Source organism: Helianthus annuus, chromosome 7, assembly GCF_002127325.2.
Source record: "Helianthus annuus cultivar XRQ/B chromosome 7, HanXRQr2.0-SUNRISE, whole genome shotgun sequence".
Lineage (NCBI taxonomy): Eukaryota > Viridiplantae > Streptophyta > Magnoliopsida > Asterales > Asteraceae > Helianthus > Helianthus annuus.
This window is the reverse complement of record NC_035439.2, coordinates 3910603-3936946: the sequence shown is the minus strand read 5'-3', so window position 1 is coordinate 3936946 and position 26344 is coordinate 3910603. Positions and strand designations below refer to the sequence as shown.

At 35.5% G+C, this 26344-nt stretch overlaps 3 protein-coding genes across 11 annotated transcripts; all 3 read right to left on the bottom strand.

The window, feature by feature from the left end:
- Positions 1-3992: 3992 nt before the first annotated feature.
- On the bottom strand, positions 3993-5814 carry LOC110867621 (NAC domain-containing protein 67). Its single transcript, XM_022116619.2, has 3 exons — positions 5557-5814; positions 5158-5414; positions 3993-4600 (listed from the first exon to the last, which is right to left on the bottom strand). The coding sequence occupies exons 1-3, from the start codon at positions 5774-5776 to the stop codon at positions 4193-4195; spliced, it is 885 nt and encodes a 294-aa protein (XP_021972311.1). The 5' UTR covers positions 5777-5814; the 3' UTR covers positions 3993-4192.
- Positions 5815-10865: 5051 nt separating this feature from the next.
- LOC110867622 (kinesin-like protein KIN-14T) lies at positions 10866-19006 on the bottom strand. Of its 3 annotated transcripts, none has more exons than XM_035975510.1 (11): positions 18524-19005; positions 18360-18443; positions 17410-17577; positions 16916-17022; positions 16612-16790; positions 15917-16078; positions 15606-15821; positions 15223-15260; positions 14975-15102; positions 13363-14326; positions 10866-11485 (listed from the first exon to the last, which is right to left on the bottom strand). In XM_035975510.1, exons 1-11 carry the CDS (start codon positions 18753-18755, stop codon positions 11391-11393), a joined length of 2373 nt encoding a protein of 790 aa, XP_035831403.1. In that variant the 5' UTR covers positions 18756-19005; the 3' UTR covers positions 10866-11390. The 3 variants fall into 3 exon arrangements, with proteins under 3 accessions (XP_035831403.1, XP_021972312.1, XP_035831404.1); XM_022116620.2 differs by lacking the exon at positions 10866-11485 and adding an exon at positions 12350-12574 and having other exon boundaries at positions 18524-19006; XM_035975511.1 differs by lacking the exon at positions 10866-11485 and adding an exon at positions 12350-12574 and having other exon boundaries at positions 17410-17549; positions 18524-18803.
- Positions 19007-20261: 1255 nt separating this feature from the next.
- Positions 20262-25761, bottom strand: LOC110867623 (pentatricopeptide repeat-containing protein At3g49710). Of its 7 annotated transcripts, XM_035975507.1 has the most exons (5): positions 22945-25761; positions 22347-22476; positions 21569-21846; positions 21220-21261; positions 20262-20543 (listed from the first exon to the last, which is right to left on the bottom strand). In XM_035975507.1, the coding sequence occupies exon 1, from the start codon at positions 25665-25667 to the stop codon at positions 23544-23546; it is 2124 nt and encodes a 707-aa protein (XP_035831400.1). In that variant the 5' UTR covers positions 25668-25761; the 3' UTR covers positions 20262-20543; positions 21220-21261; positions 21569-21846; positions 22347-22476; positions 22945-23543. The 7 variants fall into 7 exon arrangements, with proteins under 7 accessions (XP_035831400.1, XP_021972313.1, XP_021972316.1 ...); XM_022116621.2 differs by lacking the exon at positions 21569-21846; XM_022116624.2 differs by lacking the exon at positions 21569-21846 and having other exon boundaries at positions 22347-22388.
- Positions 25762-26344: the final 583 nt, after the last annotated feature.

Below are 26344 nucleotides of genomic sequence, written 5' to 3'. Positions count from 1 at the left end.
TTTAGGATTTTTGTTGGTTGCAGCTGGAGCCAATTTCGGACAGTTTGTCCTAATGTGACCTTTTTCTCCACAATTGAAACACATTCCATTACTGGATTTCTTCTTGCAATTCTCTTCCTTGTGTCCTGGGGCCTTGCAAAAATTACAGTAAGTAGAGCATCTTCCAGAATGCTTCTTTCTGCAGGCTTTGCAGTAGGGTGCAGAGGTAGAACCTACATTCCGACGATTGGAATTCCCAGAACGGAATTCTTGAGTAAGCCTTTGGGTTAGGTTTCTCCTCTGGTCTTCTTCTCTAGTACGGATTAACTCATCTGTCAAGGTATTGGCTAGTTCTACAGCTTCCTCTATGGTTTGGGGTCTAGCTGCCTTGACTACATGTCTAATCTCTCCAATTAATCCCCAGATATAACGGGAGATTAATACCGGTTCAGGTGATGCAAGGGTAGGTACTATCCTAGCATATTCAAAGAATGTGGTAGTGTAACCCTTACTGTCTACTCCGGTCATTCTTAGATTCAGAAACTTATTTGCTATTTGTTCCTTTTCATTGGGAGGGCAGAATTTCCTTTCTACCATATTCTTAAATTCTTCCCATTCCATGTTATAAATCCTATCACTTCCTCTTGACTGGAGGATAGTGTTCCACCATTCTAAGGCTGCGTTTTTAAACAGATTTGAAGCAAACATTATCTTTTCTTCTTCAGCACATTTGCTTATTTTTAAAACAGCCTCAGTTTTCTCCATCCAGCGTAGAGCTGCAATGGGTCCTTCATTGCCCGAGAATTCTATTGGTTTACAGGACCAGAATTCCTTGTAAGAACAACCATATGGCATGGTTCTTCTTCTTTTGGGAATGGGCGCTTGAAGTACGGGTCCATTGTTCACGCTGTGTTCCGGTTCACTTGGTCGCTTACTGCTATGCTTACTTTTATTATTTGCTTCTTGAACCGTTTGAATAATAAATGGCATTGCATCTATAATTCCTTGTGCCACTATATGTTGAACGGCACTATTATCCATTTGGTTTCCATTGTTATTGTTGTCCGGATTCTCATTAACCAGGTTAATGTTACTCTGGTTATCGTTATTCAGATTATCTTGATTTCCTTCGTCGGCCATCTGAATTTTAAACATTTACCAAATATTAATATCACAATTAATATTTGAATATAGCCAATCACATGACACGCACGTTTAACCAAAAACGTCGAGCATTGCGACTTTTACTCTATTTATATAGTATGCATCATTACACACTAGTACTGAAATTTAAATTACAATACCGGCTGAAATGTAAAGCTACAATACTAATAATAAGCATCCGTAGTTTTTTTTTCTAACACATACACACATATATTATTTTATTATTATTATTACTGTTTCTACCATCACCTTCACTGATATGGATTCATCCAAAAATCCATATTACGCTCATCGTATTTCCATACGAGGCGTTCTCCCACCTGTCGCATACGATCACTGCTTTCTAAAATTTCCTCCCCAAAAGTCCTAAGTTCTTGGACATTTTCTGCACTCATTGGGGGTGCAGGTTCAAGGACTGGGTTTGGAAACTGAGGTACGGGTTCCTGATACGGAGGCATAGGGGCCTGGTACGGGTATGGATTCTCTAAAATTTCCCTAACATAGGCATCACTAATGTTGTAGGGATCTTGAGGATCTAACCCTGGGTAAGCTCCTAGGTTGGGCATTGGCACATTTTCCTGTATTGGGTTTTGTTGCACGTAGTCCCTAACATCGTCCCACCAGGGGTCGTAATTGTTTGGGTCTAGAGGATCAGGTGCAGGTACCCTAGGTATCTCCTCCGGGTTGAAATCAGGCATTTCTATCTGGTCTTCTACTTCCATGGGTTGGTCAGGATTTTGTGGTTGGGGTGCTAGCATTTGTTCCAGGTTTGGGTCAGCAGCAGTGGTTGCTAAAATATGGATATTAGCGATACCCCTATTGAGCATATCCTGATTATAAGCATCAGTTTCTCTTTGTGCTGCAGCTAACACTCGTTGTTCCTGCAACTTTTTCATTCTTTTCCTACGCTCGTGCGCTCCCCTACTGAACCATCCCCTCTTTTTCTGAGGAAATGGCTCTTCAGACTGAGCCTTAAACACAAAGATCCCTTCTTCTGTGTCAGCAGAATACCCCGAGAGGGCAGGCTGAGAAGAGGAGGTGCCTTCGCTCCTAGGCGAACCAGACAGTTGACGATAGGCGTCAGAAGGTCCTTGGTCACTCATACTATAAACTAACAAATAGTCAGATAACACATAGCAAGAAATACAATCATAAACGTATTTCCATAATTTATTTCCTAACACTTTGAATTTTGATGTCAGCAGAACACTTCTGTGGCTGAATCAGTGGCATAGCTCTGATACCACCTTCTGTCACAGCCCCCGATCCCTTCTTCCCGGGAACGGGCGGCCGTGAGCCAGTTTCGGTGGTATCACATTTATTTATCCAATTTGGCAGCGGAAATTTTCATCAGGACCGTAGTTAGGAAATATTTTAACCAGAGTAAACCACCATGTTTTATAACATTAAACATATGGGTAAAACCCAAGTTTTCAATACACACGTTTCATAGGAATAAATCCTATTTATTTGAATAAAAACATCCATTTTATTATTAGGTAACTTTATTGCCACTTTTCCAAGCCTCCAGTGCTGTCCAGCTGGCTTCTATTTGGCTTTCACATTTTGTTACCTGAAACGCGTTTTAAAAACATTTTGTCAGTGGGAAATACTGGTGAGTGATTCCCAGTTTAATCAAGTTTAAGTAAAAACCAATTTGCAGTATTGAGGGCACATCCGCAATTACATTTGTATCCAAGACATCATAATTAACATCAGTGGTACGGTCATACTCAACATATGGGATGTTACCACGCCAGTAACCCATTTTGTATACAAAACCCCAACATACCCACTATAATTGTATTCTTTACAAATACTCAATAACTGCTTTGTATATATTTAATTAAGTGAGGTTTTGTAAAAACAGTAAACAAAAAGGTTTACAAAAAGTGAATCAACTCACATTGCTGTTTTAGGTTTTTCGTAAGGGTTTCCTGGAGATAATCTATAAATTACACAAATGCACGTGTGTTAGTATAATAACCCATTTTAACATTAGTAATACCCTCCCCGAGACGGCATTCCAACGACTACGTCGGGCAGAACCACGACAGCCGTTACGGAATCCTAGATCAATCGGGCAGCGTATCTAATACGTCTCCAGGGGTTATAATACTTACATCGTAGCAGAATCTCGTTATTTTAGGGGGTATAATGCCCGGGTATAGTAACGCCACTATAGAAATTTAAGAAAGAAAGAAAGGAAATGAACGACGGAAACTGAAAGCCCGTTGCCTTCTTATATAGGGCTGTAATCGCGTCTCCACGCGGCCCGCGTGACATTTGGGCTGAGCTTACGCGGCCCGCGTCAAATCTGGGTCAACGCGTAGCTTGGCCCGGTCATCGCATAGCTTCGCCGTGTGTTGGGCCACGTGGCGGCCCAGGGCTGCGCCATATTCCAGATCGCTCGCGGCCTGCATTAACTTGGATGCACTTCTACGCGGCCCGCATGAACTAAAGATTTAAACGAAATCGGGTTATACTCTCGCGCGGCCCGCGTTAAATTGAGGTGAGGTCCCATGCGGCCCGCCTCAACTTAGTTTTTATTGTTTTTATTTATATTATATGTTATTTTGTATTTTGGGCTCGGTTTTCACATACGGGGCACATATAAAGACACATTGAGATATTAGGGTGTCGGAAATATTATGAGGATGTCGGTTTTACCGAGGGTTGTTATAGGAAAAGAGATAAATTAGTTTTTTAATGAAATATTGGGTTGGGTTGGGTTGGGTTGGGTTGGGTTGTGATAGTGGATAGTTTTAAACTCCCCAAACTTTTATTTAAACATTTAATTTAAATTAAACAAATAAGATTGAAACAAATTAATGTATACACCAAAATAATAAACAAATAAATAATTAAAATATAAAATAATTGTTTCGTTTATAACAACTATTTTGATGAAATTGCCTATACATGTTAGGACAAAACATCTTCTCAAGAATTCAATACTATTTACATGAATGAAATACTTTTACTCCATAAATCTATTCTAAATTTTTACCCCTACACTCACAAGTCCTAAAAATAATAATAACCACCCCTAATTATAAATCATTGGCATATCATCACTGAAGTAATTATCAGGAGGCATTTGTTCCAAACAGTGGTGTAGATCTTCCAAACTCAAATTGTCAAGCCACTCATTCCCATAATCAACATCTTCTTTTTGCATCCCCAATTCATCAGCATCTTCGATTTTTGTCAACGATTCGTGCGGCAAGTTGCTAGAAAACATGATCTCACCTTCAAAGTTACAACTAAATTCGCCATCCGAATATTCAAACGAGTCGAAACTGTCACTGTTGTTGTTACTAGAGCTATTCTCTTTTTGTAATATTGGTGATGTAGGATGAAGATGATGAATGTTGTTGTTATCTTCGGGTACGATAATCATCTCTTTAGGATTATTCTTCTTGTTGTAAAGACGACATAAAACCCAATCATCCAACTGCAGCCATCAAAACATTACCATGTCAACTTCTATGTTTTTTTAGCTTGAGTAAACTGCCAAAATGGTCTTTGAGGTTTGATCACTTTTGTCACTTTAGACCAAAACTCAAACGTTTTGAATCTAGGTCCCTGTGGTTTCAATTTTGTTGCCATTTTCATCCAAAATCAAGATCTGGTCAGATTTTTTAGTTAACATTCAGTTTTTTTGTCTTTTTTTCTCCCTTTTAATTAAGGGCAAAATGGTCTTATAACGTTTTATTATAAGAAATTAAAAAAAAATCTGACTATTTTACCATTTATTAAATAAAAGGGAGGAAAAAGACAAAAAAAACTGGATGTTAACTGAAAAATCTAACCAGATTTTGATTTTGGATGAAAATGACAATAAAATTGAAACTACAGGGCCAGATTCAAGGTTTGAGTTTTGAACTAAAGTGGCAAAAGTGATCAAACCTCAGGGACCATATTGGCAGTTTACTCTTTTAACTTTTATAGAAAAATTATATAATTATTATTATGTACTGTAATTTTTAAAAGATACAGTATTAAACTGACCTTAGAAACTGCAAGTCTATATTCATGCATGATCCAGTTAGTCTTGATCCCCTTAAGCCCTTTACCCGCGTAAAACACCAAAGCCTTCTTGATCCCAATTGTTACATTCGGGTCAGATTTTGAAGTAATGGGTTTATCCGCTCCGGTTGCCTTCCAGTACCCATTTCCTGTGACCCGGTTTGGTCTTGACCCGTTCGGGTATTTCCGGTCTCTTGGTGTAAAAAAGTACCATTCCTTCGTCCCAAAAAGCGCCATTTCTGAAATATATATATATATATATATATATATATATATATATATATATATATATATATATATATATGTCAATATTATTTAAAACAAGATTGTTTAAGGAATTAAACTAAACTTCTTTATTATGCTAACACCAGAAAGACTTACCAGGAAGTTCCCATGGATCGTGTTTGTAGAGATCCACGTCGGCGATGATAGGTGGCGGCGGAGGGACACCGAGAATCTGGGATGTCGAATGGGACTTCCGACATAGGTAATGAACGATGAGCTCCTCATCGGTGGGGTGAAACCGGAATCCAGGTGGCAAGTTCAACTCAGATTCAGCATCTCTAACTCTCTTTGTTACTGATTTTAAAGGTAATCTCATATTCTACTACAATTGACTAATAAACTTTTTTTCAGATAATGTTGTGGAAATTGTTGATGAAGAGAAGTTAAACCAGCATGGATGGGTTATATACAGATGGGGTTTGTTTTGTTTGAAAGAGACTGGTTCCACTTTCATGTGTGGGTCCCACATGAGAAGTTTCGTTGAAATTGCACGTGCAAATTTTTATGAGCAAAGAAATTTCAAGTTGTAATATTATTCAATTGTTTATAGTTGGGAAAATTATAAAATTGTTGAAGATTCATCTTGCTACACAAGTAAGATATAGGGGATGAACTTATAACAGTTTTTTAATTCGGTCAAAAATGTTATATGGTGATAAATAATTAGTCACTTTCTTAACTTTTCTTAAGACAAACTAAGGTTTGTCTCTATTAGGGTTGATTACGTAGACATGACTGGCTTATCTTATGTCTTAGTATGCTATGTTTGGATTGACTTAAATTTCTTTACATATGATAGTAGATAAATTTGTATGTTCACTAATGCTTTGTATGCTGACTGTTACTCTTATATATATATATATATATATATATATATATATATATATATATATATATATATATATATATATATATATATATATATATATATAGGACAAAGATCCGTTAGGAACCACCCTTTATTGCGAGAACCGCGAGAACCAGTGTGAACACAAACAGTAATAGCTAAAAAAATCTAAAAAACACCCAAAAATTTTTTTTTTTTATTTTTTACTATTTTTTATATAAAAATCGCTACTTTTAGTATCCAAAAAAAAAAATTTTTTTTTTTTTAAATTTTTTTTTTTTTTAAAAAAAAAATTTTTTTTTTTTTTTTGCTACAAAAAGTAGCGATTTGAACATAAAAAATAGTAAAAAAATAAAAAAAAAATTTTAGATTTTTTTTTGATTTTTTTAGATTTTTTAGGTTTTTTGGGGGTTTAGTTTTTAGCATTTTAGCTTGGGGAGGGGGGGTGGGGGGGGGGGTTTAGGTTTTTGGGGGGGGGGGGGTGGGGTGGGGGGGGTTAGGTTTTTTTTAGGTTTTTTGAGGGTTTTAGTTTTTAGCATTTAGCTTGGGGGGGGGGGTTAGGTTTTTTTTTTGGGGGGGGGGGGGGGGGTTAGGTTTTTTCTTGGGGGGGGGGGGGGTGGGGGGTTTAGGTTTTTGGGGGTGGGGGGGTGGGGGTTAGGTTTTTTTTAGGTTTTTTGAGGGTTTTAGTTTTTAGCATTTAGCTTGGAGGGGGGGGGGGTTAGGTTTTTTTTGGGGGGGGGGGTGGGGGTTAGGTTTTTTTTTGGGGGGGGGGGAGGGGGGTGGGGGTTTAGGTTTTTGGGGGTGGGGGGTGGGGGGTGGGGGTTAGGTTTTTTTAGGTTTTTTTAGCTATTTTAGCTTGTGTTCACATTGGTTCTCGCGGTTCTCGCAATAAAGGTGGTTCTCGCATGAACCTTACCCTATATATATATATATATATATATATATATATATATATATATATATATATATATATATATATATATATATATATATATATATATAAGTAAATTGTCAAAATCGTTCCTAAGATTTGGGCATGTTTGTCATTTTCATAAAAAACAACTTTTTTTTTGTACTAAGAAGAAACAAGAGTCGGCAAGAAAAGAGTAAAATGAGAGACGTCATATATACGTGCATCATCTTGCATAATATGATATTGGAAGACTCAGGCAAAGGGTTTTGTGCAGAGAGTTATGATGAAGGTAACCAACTGGCGAACCCACTACTCACCTACGCTAAAAAAGAAGTTATCCAAGCGAGGACACGTGACAAGGACACACACCTTAACCTTCGAGCCGATTTGACCGAACACCTATGGTTTGATCGTGATCAAGGAGGAGACGACGAGTGAAGATGTGTATTTTTAGTTTAGTCTAGTTTAACCTTTTAAGCATTTTTAGGTTTGTATTTATTTTTGAGTGACATTTATTTTTTATTTAAATTATGGGTTTTATATTTTATCCATGTTATTTAAATTTAAATTAATATATCAAAATTAAACAATGTTTAAATTTAAATAAAAAATAATTAGATAATGATGATGGAAGCTTTAAACCATTGCAAGGATGTTAAAGGAAGAGACTTTAAAGCACCCTATATGAGATGGCGCTTACGTGACGCAGACTTGACATAATAAAGCTCGTAGGCTTTAAACCACATCCACCAGTAACCAGCCTAATAAACCAAACTGATACCGATCAAATTTTCACCGGGCAGTTTACAATTTTTACTAGTAATTACTTAAAAGATCATAGAAGTTAGATATTCTCATGTGCTTTTGTTGTGGTCTAGTGGAAAGGTCATGATCAAATAATGATATTTTGCAGTTGTATGTTTAATAATCTATTCAAACAAATCATGCAGATGCAAGAAGTGGCCACTGATTGGTGGTCAGCGCCCACCACATGCTAATAGGCATTCTCTCCTCATTCATTGTATCTGATTTTACGGACCTTTAAATATGTTCGGTCTTTGCTTTGTTCGTGTCGTATTATTTAATTTGAGATTTCTTTAGTGTAAAAAACTTTTCACATAAATTAACTTGAAATTTACAACCCAAAATCTAATTTGAATACGGTTGGTTTAGTTCTAAAAATTAAATTTAAACCCAGATATTAAATTTTAAATTTTAGTTATGATTTTATCATTTAACATATACATGATTTGTATAAGGTTTAACAGGGAACAATAAAAAAGTGAGGAAACAAAGAACAGTGTATTTAACATGTTAAATATATCATAAAAAATCAATTTAAAATGTTTAAAATTATTTTATTTTTCAAAAAAAATTCGAAGCTTTAGCATATAAACATGTATAGAAGTTATTCCAATAAAAAATTGTATTTTTAACTAGTATTTTTTAAATTTTTTTAGTTTTTGAAATATTTTTTTTAGTAAAAAGGCTTGTACATGTTTTTATATGTAAAAGCTCCAAATAAAGTTTTGAAAAAAAAAATATTTTTTAACATAATAAATTGATTTTTTAAAATGTTAAATTCACTGTTTATCGATTCCTTACTCTTTTTTAATGTTTCTATTGAACCCAACCCTACATTATTATATTACTATACATAACATGTAATAAATATTAAGTTTTAGTTAAGGAACAACGAGAGTTACATGAGTGTAAAAAAGCACAATGATCATGTTAGTGATGAGATAAACGGTGATGTTAGATTAACATAATCCGGGATCACCGTATCTTGTCACCAATGCTCTGAGCCACATACAAGTCACATGGTGTCAAAGTATTGTCAATCATTGATGTCCGAAAGTACTATCCAATTACTAGCGTCAACACGTCATTCTTAAGGCTCCGACTGTCTAAAGAATGAGTCACATTTGTTCAACGAAAAACAACGCACAACTACCATAGTGATGTAAACTTAAATTTTAATGATGTACAAATTAATTCTCTCTAATGGTAACAAGTTGAATAATTTTAACACATATTAAAGTTATCGGGGTTGAATCTTAGGAGTTTTCTTCAGTATTTTAATTTATTTAAGAAAATAATGTAGCAAAGCAAATATAAATACTTGTATTTGACTATCGGATCTTTCGACCGATTTGATTTTTATTTTCTATTCAAGAAAAATTACTAACTTTGACTGGATTATTGGTAGATGCCACTCTTATGAGTTACTAAGTTGGTGTCCAACACTAATGCGTTTTAATATTATTATATTGTTTTTATCATCATACACTTTATTAACTGTCTTAATAATTAATTACTATAGATGGCTATTTTCTTGATTAAATGATTAGGTTGGCATTTTAGCTCATTATTTGAGATACGGTCTGATTTAATAAGGGTGCTACTTTCTACATCCCCCTAATTACTTTTTTCACCCTTCTCCTCTCACATAATTACAGGTGGGGCCTGCATGGGACCGACAGTTTTCCCCTCACAAGGGAATAATCAAGTGGGGTATAATCAGGAGGAGGAGGGTGTGTATAGAATCAGCCTTTAATAATGTTTAATCAACAAGGTTTAAACTTTTTGGATGCCTAGTGGAGATGGATATAATCGGATGGTTCCGCTGGTAGCACAATGATACTCCAATGCTCCATCAGTAATCCAAATTTATGGTTCAAAAATAATGATAAAAAATAACTAAAATACAACATCAAGTGGAAAGTTCTAAATTCGTCCGCAATAATTATCCTTGATGTAATAAATTATTTTATTCAAAATAACCAAATCAATATTTTTAACTATAACTTACGTTGAAATAACTAGAAAGTGTGAAAGTTCATATATCATGTCATTCATATAGATAGTGAGACTTTAACTAACTAAACGCTCAAAATCTTGTGATGGTTTAACTAATCAGATTAATTAAATAATATACAAACTAAATAAATAAAAAAAAATAACTTAGGATTAAAACGAGTGAGCTATAACATTTTTATTGGCTTAGAAAACTAACGAATAAAGAAAAACGAGAAGGGGGCATTAGGGGCTTCAGGCCCTCCATGTGTAACTGGGAACAGTTTGACGGGCGTTTTTTTGTCAACGTGTCCTGGACATTAACCTCTACAGACGGTCTTATACATAATATTTACAATTTGTGAAACTAAAAATGGATTAAAACAATTAATTAAGATATCAACTCAATTTGATATTACTTGAAAACACACAGTAAAAATAGAAGTATAATTCGATTATTATAAAATAAAATTATATACGAAAACGTCACTGTTACGTATGTAAACAATCAAACGTGGGTAGACGTTAATTTAGAATTAGAAGTGGTCGTTGGGACGCAGCGAATCGTGTAGCTTCGTGAATAAATATTTCCTGTTCTAAAAAATATATAAAAAAATAAATTAAAATATTAGGGAATGTACATGATGAAGTAATTGCTCACGTCATTTTAATTTTTCTTCGGTTGTCCTTGTTCGGAATTCAGGATTGGTCACTTTCATTTCAGATACAAATAATTCAAGAAATTCATTTTCTAGACTTTTTTTATAGATTTATAATAATTTATTTTTATTAATATTATTTATATTAATATTAATAAATATAATTAACAATTTATAAAAGTTGTATCTGCTATACTAATAAAAATAAATTATTATAAACCATATCTCCTATTTTGGAGAGGATATACAACATTTAAAACATACACATTCCCCATATATGATATCTATTACACTCTACAGTCAAAGCGGGAGAAAACCAAATGTTGAGACTGGATCTGTGTTGTTCAAATAGATATTTGGGTAGTCCTTTAGTGAAGACGTCAGCTATATGAAAACTAGATGGAATATGAAGAATGCGAATAGTACCACGTTGACATGTTCGTGTACAAAATGAATGTCCAGCTCGATATATTTAGTACGCTGATGTTGAACCGGATTGCCTGAGAGATAAATTACACTAATGTTATCACAGTACACGAGAGTTGCCTTAGATAAAGGGCGAGGAAGCTCCAACAATAGGTTACGTAACCAGCATATATCAGCCACCGCATTTACCACACCCCGATATTTAGCATCTGCACTGGACCTCGAAACGGTAGATTGGCGTTTAGAAGACCACGAGATGAGATTTTCACCCAAATACACACAATGCCTAGAAGTGGGCTGCTGAGATTTTCACCCAAATACACATAAAGACACCTCGCAACCAAGAGTAAGACCATTGAAGAAACATGTGCCGAGTCAACACTATTGGAAAAAACAGCACCGTTATATGTGGGTAAACATACAATCAAAAATCATTTTTACACTTTTTACGCAAAGTCACTATATGGTATATATTTGTCAATGCATTATGAATTTGTTCGTTACTATTATGATATTATCATATATTTTTTTATACTTGAATTCCATAACGATAATAAATTATAAATGTGCAAGTCATTCGGGTTCAATCATGTAGTTGATGAAGGTGTAGACGTTTTGAACTACATCTGTTGGAGTTGATGACTCGAAATGATGAGTATCATCAAAACAAATACAGAGGACCTTAGATCCGTTAAATATGAAACACGCTCTGGCATTTTAACGATTGCTCAACTTGTAGATGTTACAATGTTAGTGATGACAATAATACAAGGTATAAAAGCTTACAATAAAGGTGTTGGTCTAACACCATATACCTATATAAAAGCCTGTCAAGAATAAAGATTTCTTCAAGATTATGAAATCAATAAACAGAAATATATTCATGAAAAGTAGGGTACTTCTTAAACACTTTTTGTCTAACCTTTATATATAACTGGTGTGTCAAATATTTAAAAAAAATGTATTATCTCAACAAAAATTTAATATTTGGTGATAAAACGACTTAGAAGGTTTTATGCAAAAACATAAACTTTGGGCGACTTAATTTTATCCTGTTTGACCTGTTTCCATGTTAGCTAATTTTCGTATTTAACCCACTGGAAATAAAACATGAAATATTTTGATTGAATCCAAGACTTATATAATGTGATTTGATTGGAGTTTTGACTTTATTATAATGGTCAAAATTTGAGCATCTGTGATTGTGATGTATGGGCAAGTTGTCTTGAATTGAATAGGTTTATGGAAATTAATAATTTGAGTCAGGGCCCAAATAACATAATATATTTATAAATATTTGTATGGCATCTTGCATATATTTACATATGTAGTTTTGTCAACATTTTGGAGAACATTAAATCATTAAAGCTTGGAAGAAATCATGGTCAAAGCCCAAGCTTTTAAATCCCAGTGCTACAAGGACACTGTTGCACATTATCACAATATTATCTTTTAGGATATCTGAAAAACCTGCCAAGATGCATAAAATCATTTAGTTTTCATTAGAGTGTCATTTCAAATCATGTTTTTTTTTTTTTTTTTTTTTTTTTTTCTAACCGGTCAAATAGACTAAAAATATATTTTTCATGCATAAAATCTCCAAAATATTTATAAAAACTTAAAAAAAAATTAGAAAGCCTTCATGTCAACCTAAGGGTGTGAATTGCTGACACGACACGAACCTAACACGAAATTCGTGGGTTTGGATTTAGTCTAAACGGGTTCGGGTCAGTTTCCGGTTGAATCCGCGGACCTGTTTAGCTAAACAGGTGGGTTCGTGTCAGCCCGGTCGGGTTGGCGGGTTGGCCCGTTTAACCGATTTATATTATATTTTATTTTTTTATAAAAAAATTATGTCATGAATTAAATTGGTTATGTATTTTACGCCATAAATATAAGTTTAATGAGAAATTTACATAAGATTTAATAATCAAAATGTAATTGTTTTATATACATTTGTATTTCTTGCAGTAAAATTTTAATTTTAATATATTAATTTGCAAAAAAAAAAAATAAATAACAAATTCTGGTTGAACGAGTCGTGTTCGGGTCAATCCACGAATATTCGTGTCGTGTTTGGGTTCATATGTACGACAAAACTTTTGGGTTCGGGTTCGTGTAAAATTTTCAGGTTTGGGTCAGGTTAGACCCGTGGACACAACCCATTTATCACCCCTATGTCAACCTAATACCTTTGTTTTTACTTGCATAGAAAACTTGTTAGTTTTGACCCGTTAACCGACCCGTTTATTTTTTACCTCTGGTTTCTGCATGTTCATGATTTTGGAATGAGTGATTAGTCAAATCCTGGAGAATAACTTTGTCGAATGACGAAAATTCTGCACGCAAATCATCTTCCAACTCGCAGCAGGCCTCTAAATTTCGCGCTTCACGTGTTGACAGTTGTGATATAACTGCCCACTCAACCTCACTGTCATCATCATTCAGATGACATGTATCATCAACGGTATCGCATGGCATGACCCGACAATACATGTCACATTCGGTTGATGAGTCATCGACACCTGTAACAGATTTTGTACCGATGGTTGAAGGAGTCGTTGAACTGTTTTCATATCTTGATTCTTCACCTGCAAATTTTACATCTGCAGGCTTTCCTTGTTTCATATGTTTTATATGTTCCTTATGTTTACTTTTCTTTAAACGGGCCGGGTTTGAGATGACCCGTTTGTTCTCATGTAAGCTAACCCGGTAGTTAGCCTCTGACTCGTTTACTGAACTTAAGTCTATGTCATCGATTTCGGAGTGTCTCTCATTCAAGCCCACTAAATAACTTGCTCTGGAGATACTGCTTCCCGAATAGCTTTCTGTCATGTTCTTTAACGGAAAACTAACAGATTCTGCACGAGATAACGGTAACTTTTTTCTTCTTGCTGGTCTGATATCTCTTTTATACAAGTTTTGATTACCCGTTCCTGATTTTCGTGTGCTGCAGATTGTGGGTTTCATAAATCTTGGAATCTTTGATGATTGGGGCGTTACGGTAATTTCGTCTGCTGAATCTTGAGGGGCTTTTAAGGATGATGTTGATGATAGTAACCCGTCCAGTTTCTCGTTTGAATATGTTGATGTTTTTGTTAGTGAATCCAATTTCTGATTCAGTTTCTTGATTTCTTTTATGAATCCGTAACGGTTGTTTTCGATCTCTTGCATCTCGTGTTGTAGGTCGGTCATTGCTTTTTCCCTCGTTACTCTTGTTTCCTGTTTTTCAAATTTCAGTTAGAGCCTTAAAGGGTTCAAATAGTCTAAATGGGTCATTTGGGTTGACCCATAGTTGTCGATAGCGAATAGCAACAAATAGCGACAAGGCATGGCTAGGCTACGTAGCGAATAGCGACGGCAATTTTATAAATAGCGATTACACTAGAAAAAGAATTTTGAAAATTTTTATATGTATATTACATCAAAATACCCTTGTATATATGCTATTTTACATGTATATTAACAAAAACCTATAAATCTAGCTATTTTATAGCTATAACCCTTTATAACATTAAAAAAAATAAAAAAAATAATAATAACTGTCGCTAAAATCGCTATTCATCGCCATGACCAACTTAGCGACACATAGTCGCATTGCCATAAAGCGCGCTATAGCGACCGCTATGGTCGCTATTAACAACTATGGGTTGACCCGTAATTTTGTTTTAAAAGTATACATATTTCATGTGGTAAACGAATAGTAATCTTAAAAAAAGTAACATTTGACCCGTTTGTTGTAAGTCACAACTAAAATTGACTAATTTATAAATAATTTGTTTGAAACTGTCACATCTTATATGTATGTAAGTGTAAAAAACCATAAATTATTAATGAAGCAATTATCAGCTTAGAATTTGATCAACTCACGTTCGATTCGGTCTTCCCTAAGTGGATGCTTCTCAAGCGTAGTGCGAAATTTAGAGAACAGACAGTCTCGCATAAATCTGCTTCTTTCGGGCTGACATGCACAAGCATCAGTGTTTTGGAATCCTCTCCTGTAAAGATTTAGAACTTTATATTTTTGGTGTTCTTTAAAAAAAAAAAAAAAAAAAAAAAAAAAACTCTTGTTTCATAGTTTTCGTGAATAAAGATTTCTTGAGCATTTGTGCAATTACCTAATGAATCTTTAAGCACCTGCGTCAGCTTGCTGTTCCTGTAAATCACATAAATACGTCACTTCAAAGTTTCGTTTTTTGTCCATTTTTTTTCAATAAACAGTTAAGTGTGTACAAAATGATTTAAGAAATTATATAACTTCGATAATAATCTTAGTTTGTTCTAAAAAAATAATTTAAGAGGTTTTTTCTTTTCTGCATTAAAAAAGATTTGACCCATTTTTAGCTAACTTCTCTATTTATTTGTTTGACCCGTTAAGGATATAACATAACCAGAATCAACCTGTTCATAAGTGAATGTGTCTAATTGCTACTTGTATATTGAAACTGAGTTTGACTTTGGAAAATGGTCAACACTTGAGTATATCTTTAGTTTCAGTTACCTGTAAGGTATGTGGCTATTCTTTCTTTGGAGAGCATTGATGACATCACCAAGGGCCGAAAGAGAAAGATTAATAGCTTTTCCTTCTTCAAATCTTCTTCCCCATGCTTTCGTTTTCAAAACGCGCTCACTTCCGCCCAAATCAACCATCCAAATTTTATTTGTAACCTTTCGCCTTTCGGTAGCATCAGAACAAGTCATCGACATGCGAATCATGCTGCAAATAATAACAAAAAAAACATTTTGTTTACGACATTATGATAATGAATTGAATTTCTTGCTCTTATTCAGGAAAGAAGAGAAAAGAGTTACCAATGTGATCTACTAGAAACTTTATTGGAATTTGTTGAAGCAGTTGATCTGAGTTGACTTCCGAGTCTATAAAGACTTATTGCATGATTAAAGTTGCTGACTTGGATGCTTACAAGATTATCGATCACAATCCCACCGTTAGGATCGGTTTGGATGGAAAGACTGTAAAAAGTTTCGATTTTACATAATTATTAGTATCTGCAAGTGATATGATGAGTTTATAAATTTTTACCACATATTATAAAGAGCAAAATGTCGTTTTCGTCCCTGAGGTTTAGCCAGTTTTGCGACTTTCGTCGAAAGGTTTGTTTTTCCACATCTGGATCCAAAAGGTTTGAAATCTTGCCATTTTCATCCGGCTCATTAACTCCATCCATTTTTCTCCGTTAAGTCAGGGGTATTTCCGTCTTTTTTGTTAACTTAAAGGGCAATTCGGTCCTTTTCAGGGGTATTCGGTCTTTTTACATAAAGTGAAAAAGACCTAGTTGCCCTTTAATTTAGCGAAAAAAGACAGAAATATCCCTGACTTAACGGAAAAAAAAATGGATGGAGTTAACGAGCGAGATGAAAATAGCAAGATTTCAAACCTTTTGGATCCAGATGCGGAAAAACAAACCTTTGGACGAAAGTCGCAAAACTGGCCAAACCTCAGGGTCGAAAATGGTATTTTACTCTATTATACATATTAAACTCACCATGGGGGCAAAGGATCAGTAGCTTTTCTTGCATGAGGTATGAGTAAGTCTTTGAGTTGACCAAGGTAAATTTCAAGCATGCTGAAGCTAAAAAGATATGTATGGTTGCTATCTGCTGCTTGCTTGAATAATGCTTCGATTGTGCGGGGAACTACCCCTGGACTATCTGGATTTCCTTCCTATAAATGTGTTGGTTTATTACAAAAATGATAGGATTAGTAGAAGCTTTATACGTTTATCCAAACATTAAAAGAACTAGTTACTCGTATTTTAAGTCGCAATAATAAGTACAAAAACTAATTACCATGGTGAAAGTCTTGCCTGTGCCCGTCTGCCCGTATGCTAATATACAGACATTATATCCATCCAAAGCGGATTTGATAACCGGTTCAATTTCTGAAAATACTTCATCTGACAGTTTAAGATCATGATTATTCATCTGTTAGGCTTTTACCGTCAAACAAATGGTCAAACAGAAGAAAGTTCCCGTTTTGACCCGTTTATATATGAATAGGCTGAATTTGGACTATGTTTTACGCCTAACATGTCAAAAGACTAAAAATGGAGCTTAAAAGAAAACAAACGGTCAAACAGGAGAAAGCACTCGTTTGACCCGTTTACAAATGAATACGATGATTTGGGTTATGTTTAATTCCTAACATTCCAAAAGAGCAAAAATGGGAATTTTAGCTTAAAAGGGAACAGATGGTCAAACAAAAGAGAGTGCGCGTTTTGACCTGAACTGGTTTTGACCCGTTACCCAACCCGCCCATTAAACCAACAAAATATATAGAGCACCTTGTGTTGAACCAGGGTGTAAAACCATGTCAAAATTATACAGTTTTCTCTTGTTCTCGGCAAAATGAACCAGAATGCCACTTGAATCTACCGGAACAACGGGCCTTTGATGGCTAAATTTCTCGCCGTTTATTGTGGGCCTGATTCGACAAAATACACGAATATTTCCTGTAATGTTAATAAGGTAGAGAATTATATTCAGCACCTATATCAATTATCTTTGTTAAATGTAGCAAGATCAAAATTAGTTGAGTTGAAACGGGCCATTTTAGTTAACGTGTTGATTTTAATAGTAACCTACATTTTTTAATAAAATAATTTAAGGGGTTGCATGGATTAAAAATTGAATCCGGCTACTCTCAACCCCTTAGACCCGTTACCCTTTTAGCTAAATCTTGTTTTGACCCATTTGAGTCTAGGGGTGCAAACGAGCCGAGCTACTCGAGCTCGGCTCGAAGAAAAGCTTGAACGAGCTCGAGCTCGAGCCGGAGCCTAAAAAAACAAGCTCGTTTCGTAAACAAGCCCGAGCTTCGCTTATCGAGCTCGAGCCGGCTCGCGAGCCTAAACAAGCTTTCTGTTAATATATTTTTTTTAATATATTAAACATATATTTATATATTAATAACTACCATTTATATAAATATAAAAAAAATAACTTAATGATATGTATAATAATAATTATAATTAATATAAATTAATTAATAAATACTAAACGAGTCGAGCCCAAGCCGAGCTCGAGCTTGAAAATTTACCTTCGAGCCGAGCTCGAGCTTTAGAAATAGAGCTCGAATCGAGCCGAGCTTGAGCTTGAGCTTTCATATGTTAAACGAGCTCGAGCCTGGTCGAGCTCGGACTCGGCTCGTTTGCACCCCTACATTTGACCTGTTAAAGATTGAATACAACCCGAACGGCCCATTTGTTATTAAGACGAGCTTCTTAGATTTAGTTACCTTTCAATTGTAGAAATTCATTGAGAACACGCCTTCTTTGCGCATTTAATCTACCAACTTCCCGATTCAGGGTGGCAAGTTCACCTGTTGAGATGATTCTAAAACATAAACATAACTTTTTTCGACATTTTCATGAAAAGCAGATTGATCAAAATAACATTTACCATGAATTTTTGAAATAATAACATCATCATGATCATGATCATGATCACGATCACGCGCATGAGCCGAATCATCGTAATCATTCTCGTAGTCAGCTGTGGATGGCAAGCTTTTGATGATGTCACACACGGTATTAGCCCAAGTGGAATTAGTTTCGGTCTTGAATCCGAGAAGAGAATGGATTGTTTCAGTTAAACTTCTGAAAGATTTCTTGGTGTTCTTCATCTTCATCATGATTCAATGTTCATTTGATTGTAGAAAGTTGATGATCAACTGTATCTTGATAAGATTCCATGGCTGCAACAACCTTTAGAGATACTTAATGTGTGAATAACACACTATAAAACTGAATATGAGGTTTAGCCTTTTGGGAATAGGTATAGAATCAACCCATCATCAGAAGCTGACCCACTTTTTTTAGGAGGTTACCCTCTCATATTCTCCCTCCCTCCCTCTCTCTCTCTCTCTCTCTCTCTCTCTCTCTCTATATATATATATATATATATATATATATATATATATATATATATATATGTCTCTCTCTGTCTCTCTCTGATTAGTCAAAATAAATAAATAAAAGAGTTAATTACTGTTTTCGTCCCTGTTGTTTGTCAAAAATCACTATTTCAGTCCATTAGTTTAAAAATTGCGATTTCAATCCCTGTGGTTTCACTTTCGTAACCATTTCAGTCCCTGTTGTTTCACTTTCGTAACCATTTCAACCTTTTATTCTGTTAAGTACAGGGACTAAAATGGTTACGAGGTGGACTGAAATGGTTACGAAGTGAAACCACAGGAACTGAAATCGTAATTTTTAAACTAATGGACTGAAATAGTGATTTTTGACAAACCACAGGGACGAAAACAGTAATTAACTCATATATATATGTCTCTCTCTAATTAGTCAAAACAAATAAATAAAAACATGAAACTTGTGTACCTTGGATGTTAGGAAAAAGAAAGTCCATATCAGAACTTTCATCAAAGAAGTGGCCAAGATTTTCTTAGAACATACAAAAATCATGATCTTTAATGGGATATTTTTTTTTAAATTTAAGAATTCAAGGAATGGAAACGGACAATTCTTAGAACATACAAAAATCATGATCTTTAATGGGATATTTTTTAAAAAAAAATAAGAATTCAAGGAATGGAAACGGACCATCGCGATTACGACCAAGATGAAGATAAAATTTAAATGGTCAAAATTTGTTATCAGGGTATAGATGAATGATGAAGTTTTAGTTGAGAAGTAGGAGTGAGAAAAGTTTTGAGTGACTTTGGATGCTGCAAATAAATGATAAAACCATTGAAAGGTAGTTTTTTTGTTTGTTTTAGTGTCATAGATTTGGAATATTGTGTAATGTTACTGTGTGTGTGTACCTTTTGTATTATTGAGATTCTTTTTGAAGTACAATAACATGTGATAGTATAAAGGGCACCAAATTTCATGGCTGTTCATCACTGCCCCACTGTAAATAACACACAAGTATTTTTGGACTGTGGCTTGTGGACAGAAAAACATACATTCTTCATAAGAATGATTATTAATCTTTATTTATTTTTATTTATTTATTTATTTATTTATTTTTTTTTTTTTTTTTTTGAGTGTGGGTGGGGGACTGAGGGATTATTAACTTATTAAGTTAAATTAATTAAGATTTAATGAATTTGCCAACTGCTACATAATTAGAATAAAAAATCTATTGCTATGTTTTTAATCCAAGCTACCAACTTTATGAAAGAAACATTCCATCTTTCTATGTCTTCATCATCTTGTAAATTAACATACATAAAATATATATACACACTTGTCACATAATCGGATTGAACCCACGTGACGGGCATCGCTTTCCAAATTCGATTTAGTAATTTACACACCGATTCACCCTTTTTGGTTCTTCATCTTGATTCAAGTTATACGCCTCGTTTTCCAAGCACGGGTGGGTGATGGTTCGAGTCTGAAGGAGTGTGTGATGTGGTCTAGGGTGAGATGGTGGTTGGTGGTAGTTGTTTAAGACACTGTTGAAGAACAAACATTAAAGAATATATAATACATATGAAATATTTACAAATAATACATTTCACTGAGAGAATCTTGGTCTTGTCAAAATGTTAGCTTTTTGAAAGAAAAAATATTATATTTTTGTTATAACTTACAATGATTATTTGAAGTGCAAGACATATGAAGTAAATTCATATTTTCTCTTGCAAGAACAAAATTCAATTTTAGGGGGTGTTTGGATGTGAGGTTATAACTTACAATGATTATTTGATTGTGAATACAAACATCAAACAACCAGTTTCGAAACAAATATCCAAACACACCCTTAAAATGAATTTGACGAGCCAATGATCTCCAGATCAAGTGGTGCAGGGTTTGCATTTCTCTTGAGAGATGCAGGTTCAACTCTCACTTGGTGCAGAGAGTGAGGCACTGGTGGGCAATGATGGGAGACCCAGGGAAACCTGGGTTGGATCCTTGAGCCAAATGGGTTTTACTAGTAATTTCACTGTCGTGCCTACGGGCGGGTGGGTTACTGAGTTTTCCCCGGAATTGGTGGTGGACTCGGGTTACTCTCGGAGTACTCCGTTTGTCCAGTGGGTGCCCCAAGAGTGCTCGGGATTGATTCTGTTGGCCGTTAAAAAAAATGAATTTGACGAGTGAACTATCAAATCAAGGACCAAATAATCTTACCATTAGCTTGACATTCAGCCTTGTGAACCATTATATGTGTTCCTACATATAAAAAACAAAGTTTCAAGATTATTGCTTAAGACGAACATATTTACATTGTCCCAATGTCTATAATACCCTTCCACCATGACACAAAATAGATACAAATACTTGTGATATTAACTTTCAGTTTTTAATTATGAAAATTTTGTAAACCAAAATCAATATCTCAAAAGACACTTATAATGATAGGGTGGAGTTCTAGAGTAAACACTGGTGTATTTGTGAACTGTGTGAACAAATCCTGACCATTAATTTACATCATCAAATCGTAAAATACACTAGGGTATTTTCATCATCAAATCCTGACCATTGCAAAGGCGGCAGCGAAGAAAATGGACAAACATGCAAAAGCCTGCGAGGAAAATCAACATTCCTTTATCCCTTTTGCCTTTGATACCTTTGGCTCGCTAGCCCCAGAAGCCATCAGATTTCTTGAACGGGTCCAACGGGTTGTTCACAGCAACATTTCGTCTCCTAGAGATCGGGGTTTCGTTTTTACTAGGTTAGGTTTCGCTATTCAAAAGGGGATAGCGGCGCAGCTTGTTGCCCGCTTACCGGCTATCTTGGTGTAATTGTCCTTAAAGTCTTTACAAAAAAAAAAAGAATCTTTTATAAGTACTATTTAAGTTTAGGTATAACATTTTTTGTACTCACTTTAACATTTTACTGGATGAGTGTGATCCTGACCATTGATTTGCACTTATGTATACACTTGTGTATTGATAATCAAGGGCTAGGATTAGTTCACTAGTGTTCACAATCAAGGGGGTTGTTCACTAATGAACCTAACCCTAACTTCACTTGAAATTTCAACCAATATACGTGCATTACAAACATAAGTTTTTATGGTTCGAAAAAACAAAAATAGGAAAGGACATCGGTTCACTTTTGAAAACAAAAATACAAGAAAAAAAAGTGTTTGCTTTCATTCCGATTACAACCTCATAAACTGGTTTATACATAGATATATTTTTATTGTAATAAATAGTCTTTATAATCATACTTAACGCATTAATCATTTATAAATTTGTAAATTATATTTAAAAAGATGAATAAGAAAGTGTTTCGGGGTCAACCCAACATACCTGAAATCGACCCAAAGTTGCGGAACAAGAACCTCATAGGGCCTGCATGTAGGAAATCAGAAATGGATATAAATACGAAGACCAAATCTTCATAACTCCTATAATGTGATGTGCATTGAAGTACATGATCCTGGAAAGGTAAACATGTAAAATAACTTAAAACAAGTCCAAATAATGTTATTAGAAAAAAAAAAAAAATCACAACAATAATGCACAACACGTGATAAGAGAAAATGAATATGAAGCAAACAGCTAGCAGCTAAACCTTGAACAAGTAAAATCAAAACAATGTCCAAAACAAAGAAAGTCCAGGAGAAAACATAGATCAAACCAGAACAAGGAGAAATCAACTAACAATTAGGTCAAAATCAGAATGTAAGAAAAAAGAAACGTTTCCTAAAACTGAATAATCGAATATCATAAAAAATCAGATAACATACTGAGATACATAATGTCAACCCCTTAAACTGAACACTGAACAGAGTCACAAAAAAAAAAAAAAAAAAAAAAAAAAAAAAAAAGAACACCAAATCTTTCAAAACAAGTATCCTAAATCTGTAAATCATTGGAAGTCGAAGTAAGAAAAGAAAAATCAAACCTCGGAAGCTTGGCAGATGAAGAAATCGATAAAAATCTAAACCCTTATCGCAATAGCCGCAGCCTTTGTCTTGCAAGTTCATCATTAGGCTGGAGGGTGTGGCTAGGGGCTTTATCACGCCACCTCACCGCCACGTCACACAAGAGCTTTAAAGCCCCCTCCTTTAAATTGTAGGGTGTGGAGGGTGTGGCTAGGGGCTTTATAGCGCCCCCCCTTTAAAGCTAATCAACGTCGATGGAGCCCCCCCTTTGCTCGTTAACATGCTGGCGGAAGTATGATGGCGCCCCCCCCCCCCCCTTTAATTACGGCGGTGTGGACGATGGAGCCCTGGGGGCACTATGGAGGCTGAGGTGGCAGGGTGGCGCCCTCACACCCACCAGCCTTACCATCACATCTCTTTCATAACCATTTTTCCTCTTACAAGAATCATCAAACCCTAGCGAAAGTAATATACAGCCCACAACCTAATATTAAAAGCCCAGATAAACCCATTTTTAAATATTTGGGTTAAACTTGCAAGGTCTACTTTGATACAGTCAAGCAGATTACATTAAACCAATGCACATCGACACTGTTTAGGTCAGTCAATGTATACTTTTTCACCAATAATCTCCACACGAACATCGTCCATCTTTAAAACAATGGAACCTGCGAGCATCTCTTACCGTAATCTCCCTTCGAGTCAAACCCGATATGATCTTGATCGCGTTATGACAATCATTACATATTCTCAAATTCTTCACCACATAAAGAGGTTCCCCATCTTTAGTCGATAACAACCCAAACACAACGGCTAGTTTTTCACTATGCCGCGCGTTTTCATCATCTCTAACCACATCGGGCACGTATCCCACTTGCTTCATCTTCTTTAACAAATTTTCCCAATAGTTATTAATCTCATTCAACATTGGGTGCGAGCTATCTTCTGCAACAAACACGTGAATCTTCTTGTTTATTTCGATCCAACTACAACCCGGATTCTTTTTCACTCCGTTGTTTCTCATACGCTTTCGAACCGTTGCCACTTCTTCCCATTTGTTAGCTTTCGCATACATGTGTGCAAGAATCACATATGGGGCTGCGTTAGAAGGATCGAGAAGGAGACATTGTTCGGCTGCTTTAACCGCTAGTTCCAAATTCCCATGAGTTCTACACGATCCGAGTAAAGCACCCCATCCTACGGTCCCGGGGTTGAACGGCATTGACTCGATGAGTCGTTCAGCTTCCTCGAGTTGACCCGCTCGGCCCAAAAGGTCAATCATACAGGAAAAGTGTTCTTCCTCCGGTTCGATACCAAATTTATCCGTCATTAAGCGAAAATGTTCTCTTCCTTCCTTCACTTTTCCCGTGTGTGCACACGCAGACAGGATTGATATAAACGTGATACTCGTAGGGGTTACGTTTGTTTCAAGCATGCGGTCAAAAAGATGCAATGCTTCCATCGGAAAACCATGTTGTGCATAACCAGTGATCAAAGAATTGAAAGTAACCGTATTGTGTTCCGGCATTTTATCGAACACTTTTCGTGCATCTTTCAAATTTCCACACTTCGAGTACATGGTGATTAGAGCATTATTCACAGAGATTCTATTCGACGGGATATCGGATTTCAACGCAAGACAATGAATTTGCTTTCCTTGATTCGGTGACGAAAGATTAGAGCTTGCACTAATGACACAAACGAACGTACAATCATCCGGACGGTAACCTTCGCGTTGCATTTGTTTAAAACAACATAAAGCCTCTTCCGACAGATCATCGTTCTGCGAATACCCCGAAACCATAGTGTTCCACAAAACCAAATCCGGTTCAACAATCTCCGCAAACACTTTCTCGCAATCCAACATACCCCCACCGCATTTCGAATACAAATCAATTAAACCGCTTCCCACATGAGTATTCTGATTAAACCCTTTCTTGATTAACTGACAATGAAACTGAATCCCACCGCGTAAATCTTCCAAACAGGTAAACGCGGTTAACACGCTAGCTAAAGTAAATATATCAACAGTTAAGTCTAAACAAACCATTTCCCAGTACAAAGAAAGCGCCTTTAACCCTTCTCGATGCTGGCTATACGCCACGATCATCGAATTCCATGTCACCTCATCTTTGTTCCCACCCATATGCTCAAAAACACATTCAGCCTCACCCAACAACCCATTCTTACTATAGTAACTAATTAGACTATTATTAACCGAACTATAAGAGATAAACCCACCCGAAATCGCCAACTTATGAAGCTGACAAATCAATTTAACATCCTTACAAGCTGCAGTAACAGCAGCAGAGAATGTAAACCCATCCATATCAAACCCAAGCTCACGCATTTCAACAAACAAGTCGATCGCAGGCCGGGTTTCACCGCGGTCAGCATAGGCTGCAATAAGGGTGTTGTAAGACACGATATCTGGTTGGGGAATTTGGTCGAACAGTTGGTGGGCAATGTGGGGTTGGGACTCTTTAGCGTAGGCTGAGATGATGGTGTTGAAGGTGAATATGTTTGGGTGTGGGATAGTGTTGAAGGTGGTGTGGGCGGCGGATATACGGCGGCATTTGGAGTATAAGAGGATGAAGTGGTTGGAGAGATAGGTGGAATGGGGGATGAGGTGTTTGATGTAGATTGTGTGGAGGGTTTTTCCGGTGAAGAGATCTCGAGTGGATATGCATGTTTTGAGTAAATGGGTAAAATCTTGTAAGGGTCTGAGTGATGTTTGGTTCATCTACAACGGTTGTTGCTGGTGGTGGTTGCTTGTGCTTGTTCCTGTAGTCTTGAGAGTTTCTGACCCCTAAAGCATAAAGATTGTTAGTGTCTAGATCAGGGCCAAATTTACATATTTGGGTCAAGATTGTTGGGCCTAAGTAGTGGTTACTAGTAAATTGCCTCGACATCGATGTGGCGGTATTTCGGAAAAAAAAAATATGTTTAAAATATAGAACAACTGAAAACGTATATAAAAATAACTAGGTTAGTTCCCCGTGTGTTACACGGGTTGAACAATCTAAACTATATAATAAAATTTCTTGTAAATGCAAACCAAAGATGGAGACGTTTATATACCAAATTGACATAAATGAGTTAATATAAAGATGATGTATGTTACTATTATAAAATTCATCAAAGAAACATGTAATCTTTGAAAATGATACAAAAATAAATATATTAGTTATAATAATATGACAAACAGATTAAGAACCTAAGTACAAACAATCAAGTTATATATTTAATTTAATAATAACAATATGACAAAACAAATATTGAACCTAACTATGTATAAATTTCTAAAAATAAACTAATAGACAATAATTAAAATCCTCATAATAAATAAATAAGATATTTGAGTGTGTTCCCTTTTCATCAAACGAATTTTAAAATTTATGGTTAGATAATTTATTAAAA

What these genes read in the sequence shown, in the direction of transcription:
- LOC110867621 (XM_022116619.2), bottom strand. Translation starts at nt 5,776, where the DNA reads ATGAGATTACCTTTAAAATCAGTAACAAAGAGAGTTAGAGATGCTGAA. An exon ending in CGATCCATGGGAACTTCCTG is followed by an intron (nt 5,415 to 5,556) that starts GTAAGTCTTTCT and finishes TATATATTTCAG; the next exon opens with AAATGGCGCTTTTTGGGACG. An exon ending in ATAGACTTGCAGTTTCTAAG is followed by an intron (nt 4,601 to 5,157) that starts GTCAGTTTAATA and finishes TGATGGCTGCAG; the next exon opens with TTGGATGATTGGGTTTTATG.
- LOC110867623 (XM_035975507.1), bottom strand. Translation starts at nt 25,667, where the DNA reads ATGAACCAAACATCACTCAGACCCTTACAAGATTTTACCCATTTACTC.
- LOC110867622 (XM_022116620.2), bottom strand. Translation starts at nt 18,755, where the DNA reads ATGATGAAGATGAAGAACACCAAGAAATCTTTCAGAAGTTTAACTGAA. An exon ending in ACACCCTGGTTCAACACAAG is followed by an intron (nt 17,023 to 17,409) that starts GTGCTCTATATA and finishes TTAAACTGTCAG; the next exon opens with ATGAAGTATTTTCAGAAATT. An exon ending in AATAGCCACATACCTTACAG is followed by an intron (nt 15,261 to 15,605) that starts GTAACTGAAACT and finishes TGTGATTTACAG; the next exon opens with GAACAGCAAGCTGACGCAGG.